We start from the raw sequence: 23783 nt of genomic DNA on the forward strand, positions 1-23783 counted from the left end.
CCTCCTATAATTGCTTCAGATGGGAAACATCTTAGCATATTCTTTGAATGTAACTTCAAAATAATGGTTAAAAATAGTGAACTAACATCTTCAGATACAATAATAATGCTTCCAATAATCCCATTTCCATGTCTGGCAATAGCAGAACAGTGTACCTCCATTTATATTGGAATCATCTATTAGGATTACAGTCATGTAGATAGAGTCTAAATTTGAAAGAAGCAAATAAAAACAGGTAAAGAAATAGTATTTATTTATGCAGATAATATTTTTTTAATGTAAAATGCAGTGCCAACAGATTAAACAAAAGTATGAAAAAAAAAATAGTCCATAACTATGTTAACACAGAAGTATACAGAAACCTGGGGCAATTGGCTGGGGAAATTAATTCCATTAAAGGGTAACCTTCTTATTTGTGCTGGCATTCTTTACTCAACAAGAATCAGAAAAGTAAAAAATAGCTGTTCTCTTTTTTGTCATCTTAACATTTAGCGGTATCCTTTGAAAATTTACCTCTCACTTCTTTATCTCCTCTCTAAATTTTTACTATTCTTTTCTAGATTTACTAAGTTTGAAAACCAAAATTACATATTTTCACTCAAAAAATTTCAAAAAATATTTTCACTCCAGTTCTACCTGTATTTATTTACATAATTTTCTAAGCAGTAGGGGTGATGCCAGCCACAGTATCTGTTTGCCCCAGCACACAGAAGTCACCTGGCTACCTATTAGGGTCCCAGTTAAACAATCAATCAATAAATAAATATACTTGAGGCAAGTTCCTTCAGTATACACACAGAGACACATAGATGGTATCTTATAGCACTATGGCTTAAAAAGTAACACAGCCTTTTTATCTCTGACACAACCCTATGAGTTACTGAGTGCATATTTTTTATTATGCATCAAAGGCTATTGGAAAATTCTTCTTACAGACAATACCTTCTTTGATTCTTCACTACTTGAGATACCACTGAATATTCACCAGCATGAAAGGCTGTATCTGAATTATTAGTGATAAAGTGATTATCACTAAAAAAGCCTATTCTAAATAGGAATACTGAAGAATTAATCCAAATTAATTAAAATCAGACTTTGAAGGAGATTAGTTAAATTGTATTAACATTTTATGTTAATATATAGCCCATTTTGTATGGCTATCCTTACTCAGAATAAAAGAGAAAATTCTTGACAAATAGAATTAAGGCCACCTTAATTCTGAATAAGAGGATTCACAGACACATTTAATATAGTTTAATTATTTTTGCTGTTAGTTTGGATCGACTTTTCGAAGTGTCTCCATGCACGTAAGACAAAACAAAAACTGAGACATGATATGTTTTTAGCTGAAAATCTCCTATACTTTTAACTTGATGTCATAGTAGACTTGTAGCACAGGGATAGAAGTCCAGTATTTATAATAAAGAGCACAATGGAGTATCCATACACTGCCTGACAATAGGAATAAAATTTTCCTACTGCTTGACAGGTAGTTGAAGCATTTTCATGGTTCATTTGCTAACGTAGTTTTACTGAGAATGATAAGGAACAGAGAATATAAGTGTATTGATCATAACCAAGCACAGTTGTCTTCTAGTGTCAAATAAGCCAATCAAATGTCATCTTGAAACGAAAGAAAAAATAAGTTTGATGACAGGCTACAGTCCCATTGAGAATAAAATCAATATTAGTCATGGGACCAAGTGGGATCAATATGTCAGACCAATAGGCCATTTTAGCAGGATGGGAAAAGGAGGGGAAAAGTGCTGACAGAGCTATAAGGTAACAAAAAGAGAGTGTGAACCTGGAGCATGAGATCACTTGAAAATTCACACTACATTTCTAAAAAACTTGTCAAAAGCACCATGTCACCTTAAAAAGATATAGCTGATTCCAAGTTCAACTGGGCTGTCTCATAAAATTTTCCCAATCAAGCCCCTATTCATACAGTGAAAAAATTATATAAAAATATGACCAAAAAAATTTTAAAAATACTTTCTCTATTAGATTATAAAACGTTACAGAAACTCTACTTCACTTTAAAAGTGAAGGAAACTTCTTTCACAGACTTTGGAAAATACTGTTATTTGAACATTGTTAACAGTAGGATTTTATTACATCAATTTGAAAATGCAGAATGAATGTATTTTATTGCAATATGTCTTTTTCCTTATTTAGAAAAACAGACATTTTTCATTGGAAATTGTGATACTAGTTTTTCACTGCTGAGTATTCTCATAAGATTTTTTAATTCATCTGATATAGACAAGTAGAGTGTTGTGGCCTTTTAAAAGGTTTCACAGGCATTTTATTGTAACTGCTATTTTAGGCATTTCCTCCTCCCCTCCAATAAACTCAAAATTAAGAGGAGAACAACTTCGGGAAGGATAATGTCAATCAAACCAGTTTGATTAGAAAAGATAATTCTGATGTGCTGTCTGAACTAGATTAATATTCAAGGATATAAGTCAGGAATAGAAGCATAAAAAGGAAATAATAGGCAAGACTAGAAAAACAGTAGCTTGAAAACAATGTGACAGTTCCACTAACGTCAGTAGAATGAAAGTGCTCACCACAATCTTTTCAAAAATTCCCTACACTGAGGTACTAATCTGCATATTTTCAGCAGTTACCTTAAATGGCCTTGTTTTTCAAGAAACACCAAAACTTTCACAAACTTCAGGCTTCTCATTTTCTGCATAAATATGAGCTTTGGTGAATAAATTTATAAATTTAAGCTAAAAGGTTCAAACAGTTGCATCATGAATTGATTCATAAACACTCCAGCACTGCAGTTTCAACACCAAGTATTTTCCTAGAATTTGGCCACCAACAGTATAATATTATTCTTCTCTCTAATGCAAAAGCTTAATCCACAGCTGAAAAGAAAGACTAATGGTATGCACCTGACAGCATATTAGGTGACTTTTCCACTTGGTCTAGTATTTCACAAATATGCAGTGAATTTGCAGTGAGTTTACAACTGTGCATTCATATATATCTGTCATACCTCTTGCTACACAAATAAATATACACGTATCTCAAAAAGGGGGTTAAGAGAGTAAGAAAAATTATTTTATATAGGAAAAGATGATTGCAAACATTTTCTTTGCATTATTCATACAGTTGCAGCTAGTAAAGAGTTGTCACTCTCTATGTAATCTGACAGCTCAATTAAATCATAGTTAAAACACAGGACCCAAGAGGTGTAAGAGAGATCACTGCCACTGTCATGTTTACACATTTCTGAGAAATAGTTTTAAAATTAATTTCATGGATGCTTCTGTCTGTGTCCTACCACTGGCAGATAAAATGCAGTCTTTGGAGAACATCTTTTTATGCATCTTGCAAAGAATATCTTCTCATCATTACAAGCAGAAGGCACAGCATGCCTTTAGGGAGCTCAGAGGTGAATTAATCTTCTCTTTTGGAAATATTTTCATAACTGATTCCAGAAGACTAAAACTAACCCATCCCTTTTGACTTTTCTGTTCTCCAAGCCTCTCAGCACATGGATTCAGAAAAAGAGTTGGACGGAAAGCAGCCAGAGGTAAATACCATTACATCTTATAAATGCTAAATTAAGGACATATAATAACATTGTCACACCTAAACCAGAAATAACAGGAGCACATCTGCAATGTAGAGGGACATTACAACTTTCTTACTTTGTTAATAAGATATACAAGCTAATGTCCTAAAGTCAGAGAAATTAGAGATTTCACTGTAGATTTACACCTACTCAAGGAAATAAATTGTATCCTGGAAATAGAATTCCCTTTCCCTACTGGAAGGACATCACCAGTTTTCCAGAAGCCTCCTATAATATATAAGATGCATCTATCTAGAGTTATTCTTCTTTTCTCCCTCTTTAAATAATAATAATAAAAAAATCTATTCTGAGACACTCAGAACAAGAGATTTTATATAGTTTCTGCTTAATATCTTTTCTCTGGAAAACAGTAATGCACCAATTTGGTATTTATAAAATAACATCAGTGACAGTAAATGATGCCTAATATCAGTAAAATTAAACTCAAACATCTGATAATTCCTAGGGAAATATTTACAAAGTTAATCAATAAATTACCCCCAAAACTATGTCAAGAAACCAAACAAGAGTAAATCTCAGAATTAAAGTTGCCTTCATATAATGCAGGCTTTTTAATTGCATAATCACTTGCTTATTATTTTTCCACTGGGTCCCTTCCTCCTTCAGTTCACAGACTGAAAACTCCTTAATGAGGAGCTATTTGGTATTTTTATTCTTTTGTTCAAGGCACAAGCCTATGTTTTATTTACCACATACTAATTAAAAGTGTTATTAAAACAGAACTGGTGTTTTTCCTACGATCTTTCTGTCATGACTATCAGACGCCCACTAATACAGTGTTATTTTCAGAACACTCAAGATGTGATGGGTTAGTACTATATTTTGCTGACACTGAACAAAAGTGGAGCAAAATTAAACCCTGAAGAATGAAAAAACTAAGGCTAGCTTTATCAAAGACATGGTATTCATTACTACAAAATGCCTACTTAATTGCCAAAGGAGATATATAATCTGTATCACAAATAAGTAACAGGTTCTGTGGGGAAAATGTTATGTCGGCACAATTAAATAATTAAGTACTTCCATCTGACACATTCGGATAAGGACCATACAAACCATTTTAATTTCCTAATGTTTGAGGGCTTGCTTTTGCAACCTAAAATACTTAATTTTGAAATTATATTTCTTTCCAATTTTCTAGTTTAAAAGAGAAGCCAAATGAAAAATAGTACTTCTGCCATGGGTGTTTCACTGATGCTGGACGCTGCTGCTCTGCCTGGTGATCTCGTGAGGCAAAAGAAGATGCAGACTATAATGCATAGTGTTCCAGCTCTAGAAGTTATGAATTTCCTTCTTTATTCCCCATTCTCTGGCTTCTTACCCAGCCTTATTTTCTCTAGACACTAATCCCAGTCTGCCACCTCACTGTCCCTTTCACCCGGCTCTGACAAATTCTCCCCAGCTGCTTGTCAAATCCTCCCTTGGGCTGACCATTAACAGACTAAATCCCTCCTAAAATTAATTTCTAATCTCTGTCATGTAGAGACACTAAAATTTGCTTGGTCTCAGTAAACTGTCTTGGAAACCAGTGTAAAATCTCACCTTTCCCCAGTTCTTAACTTCATTGCTTGGTCTGAACTAGTTTCTTCGTCTTGTCTTCCATACCCCTTTTCACCAAATCCCAGGTACAAATTTATTCCTTTCCCTCTACTAGTGTTTCAGCTACGGAGAGTCACAGATACCTGCACCTCATAACCTGGAACAGATCACTGGGAACATTGGAGAGACTGGCATTCTCAGCTGTTTGCCTTGATTCCAAGTAGGCATTGTGGCTGGGCATATTTTAGTTTGAGGTTTTTAAAGTATTCAGTAGAGATGGTGTTTTCTTCAGCGCACAGGAGTTGCAAGAATTGCAAAATGACACAGATTATCTTAAGGCTCTGAATTGTCACTGGAACGGTTATCTTGTGAAATCAAATATTTTTGGCAGGTAAGAGTGGTTTTTCATTAATCAGTACTCAACAGAAATTATGATCTATAAGAAATGTCAGACAATGAGCTGCTTAAAGCTGGAAGGACTGAGAGTAAAATTGTTATTTATGCTGGCTCAACGTGACTAGCTCATGTTTTAATTGTCACCATTTATCAACACACTAGTTTCACGGCTTTGAAATTTGATAACATTTATTTAGAAAATTCCAATAACCTGCATGCTAATGGTACTACTACTAACATTTATTTAGAAAATAAATGTTAGTAGTAGTACCATTAGCATGCAGGTTGTTGGAAAATATAAATAGGCCAATGCAACCTTTTTGTCTCAGATGGAAAACTGACTCCCATCAAACCTAATGAGACGATACTGTCTTAGAACATTTTATCATAAAGATTAATGACTGGTACTGTGTAATATAATATGTACCATTATTTTTATAGATAACAGTATTAGATGTAATTTTATCTCTTCTGAGTATGTTTTGTAAAAAGATTTCAAGTATTTTCTGAGTCTATTCTAGGGAGTTAACATGTTGGCGTACAAAAAAAAATCCAAAACCAAAGTTCAGTACTGGCACTATAAATCCAGTTTTACAATCCATCCATAATTCCATAAACCATTTCTCTTTCTTGTTTCATAACAGCATAATCTGAAGCAACAAATGGAAATCCTGTAAAGCTTTAAACTGACCTTCCTGGAAAAAAACTATTTTTTTAAAATGTATCTACAATTATTCCCCTTTGAGTTGTTACCATGATAAAACTTGGAGTCTAATCAGAACTGGGTTCCTGCATTGCAGAATGCTACTTAAATCAAAATGTATGTTTCGAAATCTCCCCTCTTAATTTACCCACAAGCAGTTATTGCAGGATCATACTGGCTATGCCATGAAAAACAAAGGCAAGGTACTAAGAGTATGTATAATATAAAACATGTAATTGCACTCTCTGGTACATTTTCAAAACACTTGCACTTCCCATTACATCAGCTTCTACTCCTAGAAGTCCAGCAAATCTTACACCAGCGCAGCCTCTCTGCAAGGGCATTATAGTACATTTTAGAAGTAAACAGGCAAAACACACCAAACTCATCTGACCGGACAGCCAAGTTATGATCTATGACATGAGAAAAAAATTTTGGTAATTAAGCTGGCCCACCCATTTTCCACTTAATTATATTATTTATGGACATTAATGTCTCTGTAGGCATTGTCCATATCAAGTGCAATTCTGTCTTCAAAAATATATGATAAATTGGAAACGAAGATCTATTGCATTGTTATAAGGGATAATTGTTTACTGAACTGTGCAAATGAAACATAGTTACATTCTACTTATCACTTTAATTGAAATCATCACATCAAATTATAGGGCAACTGTTAAAGACATGGAGAAAGAAAGTGATGCTTTTAATTCATTCCATATAATTTATTCACTTCATGTTACATAAACACTAAAAGCACTCATTCTTCTACAAAACTCAATAGTGACACGTCCACTCTCCTAATGTCAAGATGAGAGACTAAAATGAATTGGTGTTACCAACTAAAAGTGACCTTTTATTGACAGAAGAAATATCAATTATCAAACTTTCTGAGATTTGAATGAGATATTTTAAGCAGTACTGTGCACTAGTTTTTCTCCTAACATTTCTTTACATTAAATAGAGCAAACCTTGTAAAAAAATTAAAAGCCTTAAAAATCCAGTACTCTGAAACATGAGAGTGTCCATTTACAGTGAATTCTTTAAACTCACTGTATTTTACTCTCAGTAAGAAATGTTTACATACACCAAACTTCTGATAAACTTATTAAATATATTTTTATGTAAGCAGAAAAATTAAAGAATGGAAAGACTTGGTTTTAAATTTTGTAACCTATATGTTTACTGTGAAGAAAAAACTATACATATTACATTTGATTTAAATCCCTCAGATGGTCATCCAAAAAGCTCTCAACAGCAAAGAAGAGTTTAAAGCAATTCTGTTATAATATTAGCTAGGTAATAAATATCAGGAAATGATGACTAATGCCCATATAACCAAGTTCCTCTGAGTGTAAGGCAATATGAGCTGAAAGAAACTGTCACTAGCTACTGTATTTTTCTACTAATTGACTGCTGAGCATTGACCAGATTTTGATCTGGGTTTTTTTAATAAGATTAACTGACTAATTCAATGTAATCTGAATTTGAATCTGGTTCTTTGTTCTTTTTACAGAACTCCATCATAAAGTGACACAAAGTAGTATTTTCTATCCTAAATACTCATCAAAAAATCCAACCAGTCTGATGGTTTCTTCATTCAATGCATATAACCACACAATAAAAATGGCAGAAAAAGTAGATTCTTTATATTTGGGCACACCTATAAAATACTTATGCCCAGACTGATTGATTCTTTTACTGTTTCCCATTTTGAAAATAAATGAAGACCAGTAGCTACTCATTTAGCGTATATTTGATGCAAGCCATAAGTATACTGAAAGAGCCAATTCCTAAAATAGCCAAAATACTTCAAATAAAAGTTGTTACATCGGCCAATCTTCAGTTTTCCTGAAATGTATTCTATATGTTTCATTAACTGCCTATTGTAAGATGATATAAAGCCATAAGCAAATTTAATACAGAAAACAGAGATATTTATCAGGGAATAACAGAAGACAATTTAAAATTCATGAAGACATTTTGTAAGATTTACTTCAAAGTGAAATTCAACAAAAGGAAGATAGATTTCAGAAATACAAATATTTCTAAATCCAAAGAAACACAATAAGGCAAATAAAACAAATAGGATATTCATATGCCTGAAGTACGGTGTTTTCAGCCAGTCTCAGTAGACAAGAATAAACACAGAATAAATGAAATATACCCTGGAAATGTGCTCTGTTCCATTTTGATCAGTACAGTGCTTCAGCTCCAGACAAAGTAGCTAAACTAATTGTTTTGAAATGTGTCTGAACAAAACAGACTACCTTCTATATCTTCTAATTAACTACTGACACCACTGTTTTATCCCCCAAAATTGCAAAACCAGTATAACCCATCCGTTTACATGAGAATATACCAATGGCAGTGGTGGTTTGAATTTGCGCTTCAGTCTCAGGGAGACCAGATCCGTGTCACCCACATCCATCCAGGTGCCAGAGAAGAGCTCATGGCACTCAGCTACATCAGCACACACCTCCGTCCAGACAACTTCAAGAACAATTTTGCTACTTCAAAGAGTTGTAGGAATTTACATATATACGGAGAGCCTTGCTGTTGCCATGGCTCCCTCTTCTAAGGCGAGTCTCTCTCACAGCTGCGATACAGAAGATGGCAGCGCGTCCACTCCTGTCTGTGCCCTGTTGAGCTAGCTGTAACCCAACAATTAGTGAGCTTGACCAAGACCCGGAAGAAAATTGCCCTTCAAAAGTGAGATCTGTTTTATCCAGAGTAGCACATACAGTAGCACAAAGCCCAGTATATTATAAAGGCTGTAAACCAGTTTATTATTTACACAGTCTTACAAAATGAGCGAGTAATTTCAGCCGACTGTTTGAGGATCAGAAGCACACTACTGACCCTACAGCCGCTGCTACTGTTTCAGACTGAAGATAAAACCAAAAAATGAATGAAACAAGCATTTTGTAGGTATTTTCAGCAGTAGTTAATTTTGCGGATTTTTATGTCAGAAATTAGTTTGCTCTATTTACATATGATTGGGACTAATGTGTCTCTTAACAGAGTGTGGAAGTGGCCAGCTTTCTCACTACAGACTTCAAATAATACAGAAAAATATTTGAAACTGTATTCTTCATAGATTGTCATAGCTTTAGAGAAACAGAGTAAATTCATCTGTTCTAAAAATATTCTTCTGAACTGTATTAAAATACTTATAAGAGACAATATGTACATACCTGTATGTGTGCAAGTATGCCTTGTATACATAAAAAAGATGGATGATAATTAATTTTAAAAAGTCATTTTATCATTATTCAAAGTTAATCCGTAGAATGGAACACTAGCAACAGATCTCTGCTTATTAAAATTAGGTATACAATGGAGGAATTCTGATCAGTTTCTGTCCAGTCTGTGAGTTGCCACAACCAAAAGGTGTTCTTTACACCTAAAGGAGCTCCTTTGTGAAATTTCCAGGAAAATTATTCTGAAAAGGCTGTTTCCACAGTAAAAGACTGAAGTTCCTTTTATATAATAAAATACATCAAAGTTCATTATAGCCTCTGCAATGACAACCTGGGGTACTGGCTGTCATATTTTTTTCAGCCTGAATGAAAATTCTGATTACTGCCATCCGCTGTGGAAAGAAAATGACAATCACAGGCTTCCGGCAATGAGACGGGAGGATAATCTATTGTTTGCTATTCTCTCAAAGGTTGTAATGACTCTTATCTATACACCAAATTGAAGAGAGACGCTCATTCCAATTATATGAAACAATCTCACAAATGCTGTTGCTTGATTCTAATTGTGAAGTAAAACATCCAGGTCAAGACACCTTATCCCAACTGATTATGCTTCAAACATATAGAACGATGGAACAGTGCACAGGAAGAAAAGATACTAATCAGTGCAGCATTTAATTCACATTAAGCAGTACCTTTAGAGTACAATGCTTACCCTGAAATACGTACCACTAGCCTTTTTCATTTTATAAAGCAGAAGCCAAGGGGAAAATACACTTTTATTTTAATACACTTAGTCCCTTCAATCCAACCTTTCCTATCCAGGCACTTTAAGATAGGCTCATTAATACTTCTAATAAAAAAACTCTTGAAGAGACCAAAGAGAATAATGTTAAGCAAAGATTAGTTCAGTTTTAGTAACATAGCAAACTTAAGCAATAATTAATGCTTTCCCCATGCTGTTTTCCTTCAGAGTCATTTTTACATGGAAAACTGAATGAAATTCCCTGTGTGCTATTTAGATCAAAATTATAGCATGATTGTTACATAAATTATGTATCCTGTTAATTGAGGCACAGTCTTTAACTGACATTCAATGCAGTCTTCTCCAAAAAAATGCTCAAAGAACACTGAATATCACAAATTTCTTGTGATGAGTAATTTAAGCCATGATGTTTAGACAATTGAAGAGTAGCATTCTCCAAACTTTATTTTACTGCAAACTACCCTGCAGATGTAGGGCTTGAAGCAAAACTTGCCTGAATGCAAAGTGTTGCTCTGTTGTATTTTGCAGAGCAGAACTCAGACATCTGCAACAAGTGTTTGGTGATGGATACCATGGTTGTTCTGTTGACTGCAGGGGTAGGACACCAAAGTACTAGATGGGAACTACGTGGGAAGAGGTGGCAGTACATATTTAGAGAGGTATTTAAGAGTTGCCTACAGGTTTTTTAGGGGGTTGGTGCTGTGGGAGACAAAGTAAGGTGATGCTTGAGAAGAGACAGTTTGGATGGAGAGAATGCTGAGGTTTGTGGGTGCTTACTTTGTACTTTGCTTCTACTGCATCATGCAAATCTTTCTCAGGAGAGACTTAAGCAAAAGACACCTGGTATTCCTGGTAAAGTACACAGAATATTGTTTACTAAGAGAAGGGGTTCAAAGAAGAGCTGGGTCAATCCACTACATTACTCTTCATTGCTTTTGCACTCTGTTGAAAGATAGTGAACATGTACCTTTGTGGGTGATTGGATCTTTGCAAAACAAGCCATAATTGCAATTTGTTTTCTCCTTTCTTTGAAACTATGCCCACAACTCTTTAACTTTTAAACACTGACAAGCATATGGCCAAAGCCTGACTTCTCACTGCTTCTGGGAAAGACAGCTGACATAGGCAATGTATAATGCCATATAATTCAGAAAGACAGAGAGACAAAGATGAATACTGTGAATAAAAAAAAAAAAAATCACACGTCTTCAAAGTCAAATTTGGCCAAAACCAAAGCTCATGCAGTGCAGAGAGCAAACCCTGTGAGTTTTCAACAGAAAATACCATATATTTAAAAGATATCTCAAAGTTTAGTGGCTCAATTGCATGTTCCAAATATGCAATAAGTTATAGGCAATATAAATTGCTATATTACAATTTAGTAAGCAATTAGGTAACACATGAGAAAATAACCCTCCTCAAAAATAATAATAAAAAAAAGGTAAACCAAACTAACCAAAATCTAGTCAAGAAAAAAATACAACAAACCAAACCAAAACAAACAATTTCTTTCTGTTTTACAGATAAATTTCTTTTGCTATCAAAAAAGAGAGAAAAAAATAACAATTATTCAGAAAACTCTTTCATTTATAAGGAAAAGGTCATTTTTCACCCGAAAATGTACATAAACAAAATGCAAATAGTTTCAGTGTTGTTGCCAAGAAATTATTACATTGCAAAGGGAAATTTTTTGAGATAAGGACACAAAATATAGTATATTCAGTATTGTAACTTTATTCTAATCTCTTTCTGAGCTGTAAAAATGGTTACCAGTTCCCTTAGGTGTATGTAGAAAAATGAAGCTTACACTCTAAATCTCAGCTTTTCAATTTAAGCCCCAAAACTCAATCTTGATCCAAATTCTTCAGCATGAAATCCTAAGATTTAAATATCTCTATAATCAGTTCTTATTACTTCTGATCAATTTAATTTCAAAATATTTTGTGCTGCTGTTAACACTCATCCGACACGTCCTCTTACTTAATCCTCTGTAGGGCGTTAGAAGCCTATTACCATATTACACTGTAGTCAGTAAAATTGTTTTAATTTATATGCTGCTCTAGACTATAATATCACTAATGAATAAGGAATATTCTTGCAACAATAATTCATGAATCTTCTGTAGATTAAAGTATTTTGTAAGCAGCTTTCAAAATTGGCTTTTGTGACTATGTCATGCAAAATCTGTTTTCTCCCACAGAAGATAATTGAATAATGGTGGTATTTTTTGACCTTTCGTAGAAGCAAGACAGCTCAGATTGTCAACCCAGCTCCATAACACACATCAAACCATGCTTTTTAATAAACACATTATTATTTTTCTTCCAGCTATACTTACTGCAATATGTCTTAGTTTACTCACACTTTATTTGTTCCTGGACTGAGAGGATCAGCTTTGTTAGGGGGATTACATCAGGGAATTCAGTCACGCCACTGCAGGCATGAGTCTGATCTACTGATGAACAATAGGTGTTTCCTATTAATTTTCTCAAAGTCTCCTCATTTATCTTTGAAGACCTACAGTGTATAGATGAAGGGTCTTGATCCTAGAGCAACTAGAGGTCTTACCCTTCTTAACCAATACTAAAGGACATTTATTTCTATTCCAGAACTCTTTGTTTTAAGGATTAAGAAAGCTGAGAACAAAAACTGCTACCCTTTTGGACTACGTATTAGCACCTTCACTCTAGTTGGTGTGTACTGCAGAAAAAAGCACCTTACCATCACTGTTGACACAGACGACAACAGGAACCTGTGTACCAGGGCCGCATGGCTTTTCATTGTCTGGAATGCATTCCTCCAGCCCTATGATTCTCCAGTCATAGCATGAGGGCTCTTCACATGGGATGGCTTCCAGCAGGTGAGGGCAGTTTCCTGTTCCTCCTGTAGGCTCATTGGTGATGCGACGTTTCCTCAGTTTAAAGCCTAAAAAGTCCATGAAAATAACAATTCAACTTTAAAATGCAAAGCGAAGCTTTTTTTTATCTATCTGGTCAGATCCATCTCATGTAATAAATCTTGCCTAGATTGCTGGGTTGCCATTTCTCAAACATATTGTTTGTTTTCTTGTCAGATATCTTCCAATAGGGATGGATTACCAAATGATATCATCTTATAAACACTACATTTCTGCTCCAACTCTCCCCCCAAAATAAAATAGAAGAATAAAAAGACTGCATTGTAAGACAAACAAAGGCATGGAAATAAAACCAAGAAGTCTTATGAACAAATTTTCAGTAATAAACATTATAATATTCATTTGAATACATTTAAAAACTTCCTTAAGACTACCCAAACTCATTTTGGGATGGAGAAACTGATGGGCGTTATACAGTGTGTCACCTGTGAGATCAATGCTAGTAACCAAGAGCAAACCCCTCTCCCGCTTTCAGGATGTAATGTTGAAAAAGCCAGACTACATATAGTCAGAACAGCCTAATCAAATTGAATGGATTCAAAAAATAGTTCCTCATGTAATAACTTCCTATAGTTTCTATCTGATTGGAATATTTTTAACTTTGGTAAGGGTTTGTTTCTTTTCACAGCCTTTTTTTTTTAATCAGTATTCAAGCAAGTTAGTATTATACAGATATTTTTTATAAAATGCTACATATAACTCATTTCTACCAGAACACAAACTAAACCAGAGAGTTGTCAAACACATATGCGCAAGAACTGATTCTTTGTTTGAAGACATGCCTCTTCATTTAACTCTAATAAATATTACTTTAAAAATACATTTCCATGTATCTTCAATTGTCATTTGTGTGAAGGTTCTTTTCTAAACTGAAGAGATCAGCCAAATTATGAGCAAATGGTTTAGTAAGTCTGACACAAAAGGCTGATATCATTTCAAAAATAAAGAACTCCAGTATCTACAGCAACAAAGGAGGCAAGTGATCCGGAAATATGTAGAAAGACATGCTGCTAAAAGTGGGAGTGCCCGTACAATTTTTACATCATTCTCTCAGAAGAACTGTCAATGCAATTATAAAATAAAATGTAAGAATTTCCAGATACAAGGAAAACATTGGCAGTTGAGAAAAGATCCCTGCTCATATGTGCAGGAATAAAGGCTTACATAATGTACATCCTAATATATTTCCTTTAGGCAGATGTCCAAATCAGTCTCACAAACCTAAACTTTACGCCCCAAAATGTAGCAAATCTTTCAGTGATGGAACAGCAACAGAAATAACAGACTACTTGAAAGCTATACTCAGAGGAGACTTAATCCAATAGGCTTACACACTGAACTGCTTTTTCCTTCTTGAATTGATCAAGGTTGGATTAGAGTTCTGCAAAACAGCTTTGCAAAACTTGCATTACTGCTGCCCACACAGAAGTGTAGCTAGCAGTATGCCAGAAAGACACAGCTAAACTAACATGCTAATCATACTTGCTCCTTCAAGTGGACATATGTAGCTGCCCTTTCTTATGGCTGTTTTTAATCAAGGAACCAAGTCTGTATTCCCAGCTTTTGTCAGATAATCGCATTGCAGCAATGACTAGGCCAGTTTTTCTCATTTACAGCCAGGAACCCGCAGACTTCTAACATGAGGTCCCTGTCACTCTATTCTTGCTTTCCTATTTTGATGTCAGGTTACTACAATCTGTTTGGCATGGAAATAAGCTGTAAAACATGCTGAAATTGAAACCAGCACATATGTCATCAGTAAAACAATGTCACGTATCAACAATGAATGGTCCCATTTCCTTGCCAGATCATGCTTTACGGTCTAATGGTGAATCCCTAAGCTATTACTGAACTGTAAATCTTTGAGTCACTTGGACACTACATAACTCAAAGGCTGCCTCTGTCCTCTTATCGAGACAGTGCCAGAATTGTGATTTGAACACACAGACAAACTATATTCCTTCCAATGTGAGAGAAAGACTCAAAACTGGAATTGATCTGTAAAAATGCAAACCAATTTTGAGAGTCTAGTAAATAGGCTACATTTTTGCCAGCTTTCATGTAACAGTAATATTAAAATATAGGCCTAATTCAATGACCTTATTTTGATGTTCAGAGGCACTGGATATACACTTCTTGGTACAAAAGTTAGTGTGCTTGCACAGCCAGAGGTTCCTAGTGACTCAGGAATATTAATCACCATTAAAAGGATCTGCTGAATTTTTACATACCCTTCTTGGCTTGAGGGTCATCACAGCTTTCATAGGTGCATGGTCCCCAGGCTGACCATGCTGAGGTCTCACATTCTATAGGACAGGGAATATGGCACAGCTGGGAGGTGCTGGGAAGAGGTCCTGTACACAGTTTACGGTCCACCGGCCTCGAAGCTGTCAAAACAAAGTTAAAACATTTCTCACATGTCAGCTTTACGTGGACAGAACCATCCTTCAATTAGAAAGGCTGCTATAATTTTAAATTGAAGAAGTGATGGAAAAATGCCCACTTCCAAAAAAATGAAACACAAGTCAGTTCACTGTCTACACGAACAGAGTCAAATCCGATTATGTGGAGTCAGGGAGACTGTAGATATTGCAGCACCCTCTTGGACGAGTCCTTGCATTTAAGGTATAAATTATGCTACTACAATAATTGTTCACTTTGCACTCTGTAAATTGATGTCCTGCTATCTCACTACTTCCTTTCTTAAGAAACTGAAAAAAAACCTGTATAAATCCCTTCGCACTTGTGTATATATATAGTATATGATACAATAACTTCAAAAGACTGGTTAATTAATATTAAAAGATTATTTTTAAGTAACTTGAAACAAGCTAAAATTACAAATTTTTTTCTTCTTTAAAGACTGTAAGGTGCATACTCAGCAGTATGATTTGTGCAGTAGAAGCTTTAGTTCAAGACAGGCCTTGTTTCAAACATATATGGTTTGCATATACTATAAATATATATAAGTAATCTATTCAAAGTAATTAAAATGACACAAGACAATTTATTTTTTCATTAAAGTATTATTAATCTATAAAGACACTTCTGAAAGCAGATTCTTCTGATCTCTAAGGATCAATAAACCAGGCCAAAATCACCCTTCTCCTTCCATACTTTAATCTTTGACTCCCCAAGTCATGCAAAAATTAGGACAACTCTAGAAGATACCAGAGTAAGGTGAAGAACTCTAACTCAAAATGTATTATTTCATTGCAAGCAAGACTTTAGTTCTCTTTCATAATTCAGGACTTGAAAAAATATCACACTAAGCAGAGAATATCTGCTAGCAGGCGAAGTGAAATCTGCCACATTAATTCACATCAGTTGATTGAAAAAACATGACATTCCTTAACTTAAAACACTCTCATTGTACTCCCATCAGCATTTTTTTTCACAGGAAGGTTACCTCATTATTTTTTGCCACCACTACAAATAATTCCTTTTGATGGGAAGAGCTCTCTGATGAAATAAGTTCAGAATACGACAAAATATCCTTCTTAAAGATGAGATCAATAACAACTGATACAATGTGAAAGTAAACACCATGTTGTTAAAGTGTGGTCTTACTTGTAGACATGTGTGTATGTCTTTCGTTTCAGATTTTCTAAGTAGATGATCTTTCCAGTTACAGCAAAACCATTCAATTCTCACTTTTTTAAGGGAAAAAGGGAATGAAAAATCCTCCCCCTCTTCTGATTTTCCACATTGCCTCCTTTGACACAGTTTTACACTGTGTTGTTCCACGTAATGAAGGCATGAAGATGGCCCACAGTCCTTCAACATTACTGCCTCCAGCTCACCAATCTCTCAACACAAAATAATACAAAACCAAATATTTCAACATTTGCATAATGCTATTTTGGAATTAAATTTTATGACAGAACATTGAATTTTACAGTAAGTTTGACATGCACACCTAACATGCATGATAATCAACATAATATGCATATTTTGTGTAGAAAATGGATATAAATAAAAATAATTTGCCTGTAATTGAGTTTGAATTGAATATTTTCTAATAAAAAAAGAAAACCAGTAAGTAATTTCTATCTGTACTTTTTAAACCTTGATTTAATCAGGGAATTACCCAAGTGAGACAGTTGAAATTAAGGGTCAATTACACCCCTGAGACGCAGCCTTGCTTCAGGGAACAGAGAAAGTATTCTGAGGAATGCCATGCTTCATCTCCAGCCTGCATCTGGATAAAGAACTTACCATCACACTGTAACAAAAGATCTTTCCTCAGGAAGCTTTAAATAGCAGGTTCTTCATTCTATAGGTATCAATAAATCTCTAAATATGCCAAAATGTTTTTTAAATGCTTTTAGACCATAAATTATGTATAAATGTCTGCTAACAGATCTGTGATATATTGCTTTTAAAACAAAAGAATTCAACAGTAGGATAGATAAGTTTCAGGTTATTAAAAAAATCTTTCAGGTTATTAAAAAAAAAATGTTTTCATCATGAAGAATTAAGAATGCATTCATGCAGGATTACTCAGAATTCTTTCTTTGAGAAGACAGTAAATTAAGACAACAGCCTTGCCTTGGTATTTTATGACCATCTTGCTCCCATCAGTTTAAATGGATTTCTTTCAGTATCAAAAAAGTATAAATTAACTCAGCTTTTGATGCTTACTTTTTATCAAGACACTCTGAGAGACGATGATTCTGGATGCAGAAATTTACAGTTTAAAACCTTGTCTTATCCCTGTCCTTTCATACTGTCTTGTGGCAGCAATAAGGATTGTTCTTTTTTCCTTCAAAGTGATGTTGAACGTTGATTAGACTGTGTGTAATACTACAAGATCAATGTGAAATGTGACCAAATTGTGGGCCAAGAATGGAGATAAAAGTGAATGCATTTTGATAATCTCTCTTTCTCCTTCTGTCTGACTAAAAAATTAGATTCAGTTTTCAATAAATTTCAGGTTTGAAAGTAGTGATCTAAAAACCAAAATAAGATTCAATCATCCTGTCCTCAAATTATCTGCTCTATCAGGAAATTTTAGCTGAATATATTTTATACCCTTGTAAAACACCTGCTCGAGTAACTGAATTTAAAAAAGGATTGAAAAAGAACAGTTCTGTTCTTATGCCTTTGCTACATATATCAAGATCTCAAACTCCCCATCTGTCTCTAGAGACCCTCAATAGATTGGTGCCCAGTAATGACCAGGATGGTAAAGAGAGTGAATTTGTATGTGACTGCATCAGTGTCACATACAGACACAAGTAGACACAACTTCATATTTCTCTTTCTGGTCATTTGTCATATCGGTTTCATAGGAAATTTCTCCAAGTACTCACACTCAAAAAACCCAAGAAGAACTCAAGCCCAAAACATATTAATTGACCAACAATTAAAGAATTCATATTCTTCTTTTTATAATGTTGAATTCTATGATCAAAATTCATTAGATAATTCAGAACCTGATGGTCTAAGAAACAGCACAAGTCTATGCAGCTCTCCTGTGTTTAAGAGGGCAGTGACTGTGTGTTTGCAGATATAGCATAAAATTATGCCCATGAAGGAACTTTTCTCCCATTCTTATTCTACATCAAAGGATTTAAAGGTACTTGTAAAAAGATGACAATATCCACTTCATCTTACAGCGAGAGAAGCTTTGTGATGAAACCAGTTGAGGTGAATAGAGATGAAACAATTTAAGTCAGTGTCAAGTAAAAGGCAGAATGACAATGGCCTCCATGAAACTTGATTGCCACCTGCTTAATTACTACATCCAATACTCCTTCTTCCTTCTGACCTGAACGACATGAGGGATTCTGGTTCAGCTAAGTATTAAAAGTTCAAATTCTTACTGGAGCCCTAACTCAGTGTTTTAAATCTACAGAAGGGACTGGAAACAGCTGCTATGATGAAAGCTGCAAAACAATTCCCAGAGTTCAGAATTGAAAGGAGTGGAGCAGGAAACTATTCCAGCATCCCAGCAGGCTCATCATCATTAGTTTGAGTTTGGGCCTGTCACTTTCAAACTGACCTGAAACTTCCTGAGAATGCATGAATCCATTTAAATATTTTAGAGCTACATAAACATGTTAATTATACACATATAGCCAACAAGGTCTCCCAAAAGGGATATTGCCTCCTTTGCATGCTTTTAATCAAAGGGCCAGGTCAGAGGCCTTAATTTACCTACCTGTTATTTCAAAAGTGATTGATAGCAGAGGCGCAGCACTAGCCTTCGACTTGATCTGTGACTGACTTTCTGAAATAACAGGGAAACGCCATCATGAGTATATGAGAACGGAGGTCTTTAAAGCAGCCTTACTCAGACAGCATTCCCTACCATCGACCGTAAACTACACTGAAATGAAGGCGTTTCCCCACAGCTAAATCTGGTGAGTGTGTTACCTGGCTTTTTTCCATCCTCAAATTACTTTTAGTTTTCTGTGAGTATGTTTCTATGAGGGGAAAGGGAGGAAGGATGAGAGAAGCAGCAGCTCTTCTGAAAATCTATCCCCTAATATGGAAACAGCCCAGAGCTTCCTTTTAAACTAAGACCCACTTCACCCTCAGTTTGAGCTCTTGAAAAACTGTTCTCATGTTTATGCATCCAAAGACTAGTTACATTTTAATCAGCTTTCCAGGGTCTGCAGAGATTACCTCCTGATGGGCTCTGCGTATTCCTGTCACAGTCTGATAAGGGTAGATTTCACACCCGCCTAAGCCGGCAAGACTTCACAGCCTACCAAAATCCTAATCATCATTCTGAACAGTAAGCTGCCACTGGTTTTATTGTTACTTTTCCTTAGCTGGGAGGTTTTCCTCGTTCACACTATTGCAGGGGCATCTAAACTTTGTTCCACAGAGGCGATTTACTAAAAGCCCTTGGGCAGAAGCTGATTTTCATTAAACGAAGAGGCTTGAAAGTTTCTTCTTTTATAAATACAGATGTGAGGCCTGCGGAGCTCATAATGCTCAGTAGCTCACTGCTACTGATCCCAGCAATCATGCTGAAATGTTTGCTGGCATTAATATTCCCCACAAACTATACCTCTATGGCAAGTTTGAGAGTACCTTTAAATCACAGCAGAAGCCTCACTAGCCTGCAGTTTGGCCAACCCTGGTCTAAAGTTTGTATTACACAGGACTTGTACAATGATGTTGCTTTTCCTGAAGTGTGTGGCTGCATTCATTTTTTTTTTTTATTATTAATAATGTGTGTTTGTGTGAAACAGATACAGAAGAGGATAAAACAATTAAAAAGCTAAATGCATTTAGCTTAATTTACTGATTTCTAAATCTGTAGTGATTCATTAGTATGCAGCAGTAGATGTAACAAACTACTGAAGTGTTGTTCTAAAGTACATACATTACCAAAGGAATTAAAGATTTTGTCTCCTAAGCTATTCTCTTTTTTCTTAAAAAGTTGTACAAGCTGTAACAGGGACAAGGAATAATCTCTCTTCCAGTTAGGGAAATAAACGGATGAAATTATATTGGCTTGAAGTTCTGAAAGCTACTTAAGAACTTGAACAAATCAAGAAAAGAAGAAAAAAAATCAATTTCCTGAGAATTAAATATAATCATATTTTTACATTGTTTTTCTATATTGAGCTTACATGCCAGAATTGACATATTCCATCCACACATCAAATAGCACAAGTTTATCAACCAGCTGAAGGATACACAAGAAATTTACAGCAGATGCAGAAACCAAATCTAGGATTTCTGACCCGCCTTCTCATGCTCTTTCTTATTGAGAGACATTCTTTACATAAGACAGTAGTTTTCAGTAGATATTAAGAGAGAGTAATTTGTAGCTAGGAATCTATATTTGCAGCACAGAGAATGAAATCTCTGCTACATCAGTTAAGCACTTTCACTTGAATTGAAAAATAGCAGTAACCCACAAGGTAAGAAGGCACTCATGGCAGAAGACAATGGCTGTCAAGGAGCTCTGGAATGCTGACATGCTCTAGTTTCACACTAATTCAAATGCAATTGAATCAAATTTACCTTCTTTATCCTTGAGGGTATTTAGGTAGGAGAGAAGATTTTCATTGGCTTGCACGCAGTACGTTTCTCTGGTTTGAATGCCACCTCCGCACAGCGCCGTCTGATTTCCTCGCCTCTTGTCCTGTTGGCTAAGGAGAGGATCGACACGGCATTCTGTCCACTCTGTGGTCCGCCAACCATACCTGTATCAAATTTGGTTGATTTGGTCTTTAGAAATCATGAAGCCATTTTACATAGCATTAATTTATACAAGCTGAAATACTTTAGTAGCTTTATTAATTTTCTAAAAGGCCAGAGCACCACAATTTCTTGCACACAGAGGTGAGTTAAGCCTCATATTTTATATGGTTGGAATGTTTTTCTTAACATTTAATTTTTTAAATTATTACTCTTTAGGAACATCTTTTCTGTTCAATTCCTGAAACATATCACACATATAAATGTTTTATTTGAGGGAAGAAAAACTTGATATCGAGACATATAGTCCATGTTCAGATAAGTTCACTTTCAAGATTGTGACTCTTAGCATTTTTTTAGAGCTAGAAAATTTATATAAACTAAAGCCAAAATATAAAGACATGTGAATGTAGAGAAATGTAAGAGCCAGAAAAGGAGGGGAAAACCCCACACAACTCAACCCCCCAAAATAACCCAAAAGTCCATTGTTCATATTTGATAGGAGACATGAAAGTTTCTCTCAGATAGCAAGGTGAAAGTATAATGGTAATTTTTTTTATTATTACCACATAAAAACCTTTCAGGAAGTTCCTTTTTTGCAGTTAAGAGGAAGATTGTTCTGCAGTACTGAAGCATCCCTGCTGGGTACTGATGAATGGCGAGAAGCTGTGAGCTTTCTAATCAGTGAATGCACAAGAAAGATCTTTGACTCATAGTTAAAACCCCAATAGGGATTATGAACGGCAAGAAATGCCACAGAATTCTCTACCCAACAAGTACTTTAAGGCTAAATCAAGCAAAGTGCTTCCTAATGTAGCTGGAGATAGGGAAAGATGACATTTCAACACTTAAATGAAAAATATATACCACAGTCAAAGATGCTTAACATCAAATGAAATTTCTCCAGACTCTCTTCTCAATTTGATAAAGAAAAAGCACAGCTGGGACTTTAATATTAATCTTGATTAGTTGATAAGGATTACAGCAATCTCTTGAATCGTAAAGTGTTTGCTGTCATTTCTCTAAACTTTATTTACTGTCACTGTTATCCTCTCCCATTTTCCATTAGGGGCTCAGTAATGCCTATATTCTGCTGAATACAAGTCTCACTAAAATTGTCTGTTTGCTAACCAGATGTCTATCATCTCTTTTCTGTGTTCAACATTTTGTCTGCAAACAGACAAGTATTTCAGAAAACAATGATTCTGATAGAAATGTTATATAGGAAAAATATCACTGAAAAATCAGTAAAAATAACTTCTTTTCATCTTGTCTGAGCCTGCATATGCACGAATATTTTGAAATCTTTTAAAAACTGAAACAAATGAAAAAAATGTACTTGTTATATTTCCTGTTTAGAGGAGGAACTGGTTACACTATAATAGGAGCTATTTGCAGGCTTCAGGCTTTCAAGAACACTAAATACACAAAGGATTAAAAAGCCCGTAAAGTCATAGCTATTATTTCTTTAATAATGGTTTGGTTGGTATTCCATCACCAGACTTGTGCACTTAATTGAAACTGTTCATCTTAATATAGGGAGAACTGAAATGAACCAGCTTACGTAATGCACGGTGCTACGCCATCTCCTTGGGAAATACACTGCTCTGCTTCTTCTAATTGTGGGCATTCACTTTCACTGCCAACAGGGAGCTGCTTAATGGTCCGTGATCTTGTACGATTCCCTTTGGGGGTTGTCATGTCAAAGCAGGTTTTGGAGCAGGGGGTCCATTCTGACCACTCTGACACCTGGCACTCCTTCATGATCACACAGGACTGAAACGTAATGGGCAGCTTGTCCTGCTTGCAGAAGCTGTAATAAGAGAGCATTAGAATTTTCAGCACACACAGCCACAGTCCCGAATTCATAAGTGATGTCCATTGTAACATGAAAGTCAGTAAATATTTTTAAAACTGTTAAGTTTTAGTTCACACGTATTTGAGCCCAAAAAGTAAGCAAAAAGGATTTTGGTTAAAGTGACTCAAACCATATACATTACATTCACTACAGTTAAAATTACCAGTATTGCCATATCTGTAATAAAAATATTGTCATATTTGTGATCAAAATTAAAATATAAATCTTCATACATATATAGAAGTACAACAGAGGAAATAAGTCAATTTTTCACTGCTTATCTTTTGTTTTTAGGTATACTCAGTTTTTTTGTTGGAACATAAAGTAAGGGAGGATAAATAACAGAGGTGATTAAAGATGTTTTTGAAGAGCACGAAGTGCTCAGTGCCATCTTCTTTTAATTTCCAGATTACAGTTTGTTAAAAAACGCAATGGTAAATATGTTGAATGCTTAGTCAGTAATCATTTACTTTGTTAACAGCTGGTATATTGCCACAGTGAGGTCTCATGAACTAAATAGGGAATGATCTCTGTCTTAAAGTGGAGTCTTCCCTGATGCAGTGAACACAGAGCCTTAATTTCCTGTTTCTTATGAAAGCCATAATTTAATTTCCATTCTCCA

The 23783-nt window shown here is 35.1% G+C and overlaps 1 protein-coding gene across 1 annotated transcript in view; it reads right to left on the reverse strand.

The window, feature by feature from the left end:
• Positions 1 to 23783, reverse strand: part of THSD7A (thrombospondin type 1 domain containing 7A) — a 120160-nt gene that overhangs the window by 80813 nt on the left and 15564 nt on the right. The window contains exons 3-7 of the mRNA XM_027911107.1: positions 22868 to 23116; positions 21127 to 21308; positions 19304 to 19372; positions 15369 to 15524; positions 12942 to 13145 (exon numbers count right to left, since the gene is read on the reverse strand). Coding sequence (XP_027766908.1) covers positions 12942 to 13145; positions 15369 to 15524; positions 19304 to 19372; positions 21127 to 21308; positions 22868 to 23116 — 860 coding nt within the window. The remainder of the gene's footprint in view (positions 1 to 12941; positions 13146 to 15368; positions 15525 to 19303; positions 19373 to 21126; positions 21309 to 22867; positions 23117 to 23783) is intronic.

The sequence above is a fragment of the Empidonax traillii genome, unplaced genomic scaffold (assembly GCF_003031625.1).
Source record: "Empidonax traillii isolate 1590-97213 ecotype Southwest subspecies unplaced genomic scaffold, ASM303162v1 scaffold30:size3273891, whole genome shotgun sequence".
Taxonomy (NCBI): domain Eukaryota; kingdom Metazoa; phylum Chordata; class Aves; order Passeriformes; family Tyrannidae; genus Empidonax; species Empidonax traillii.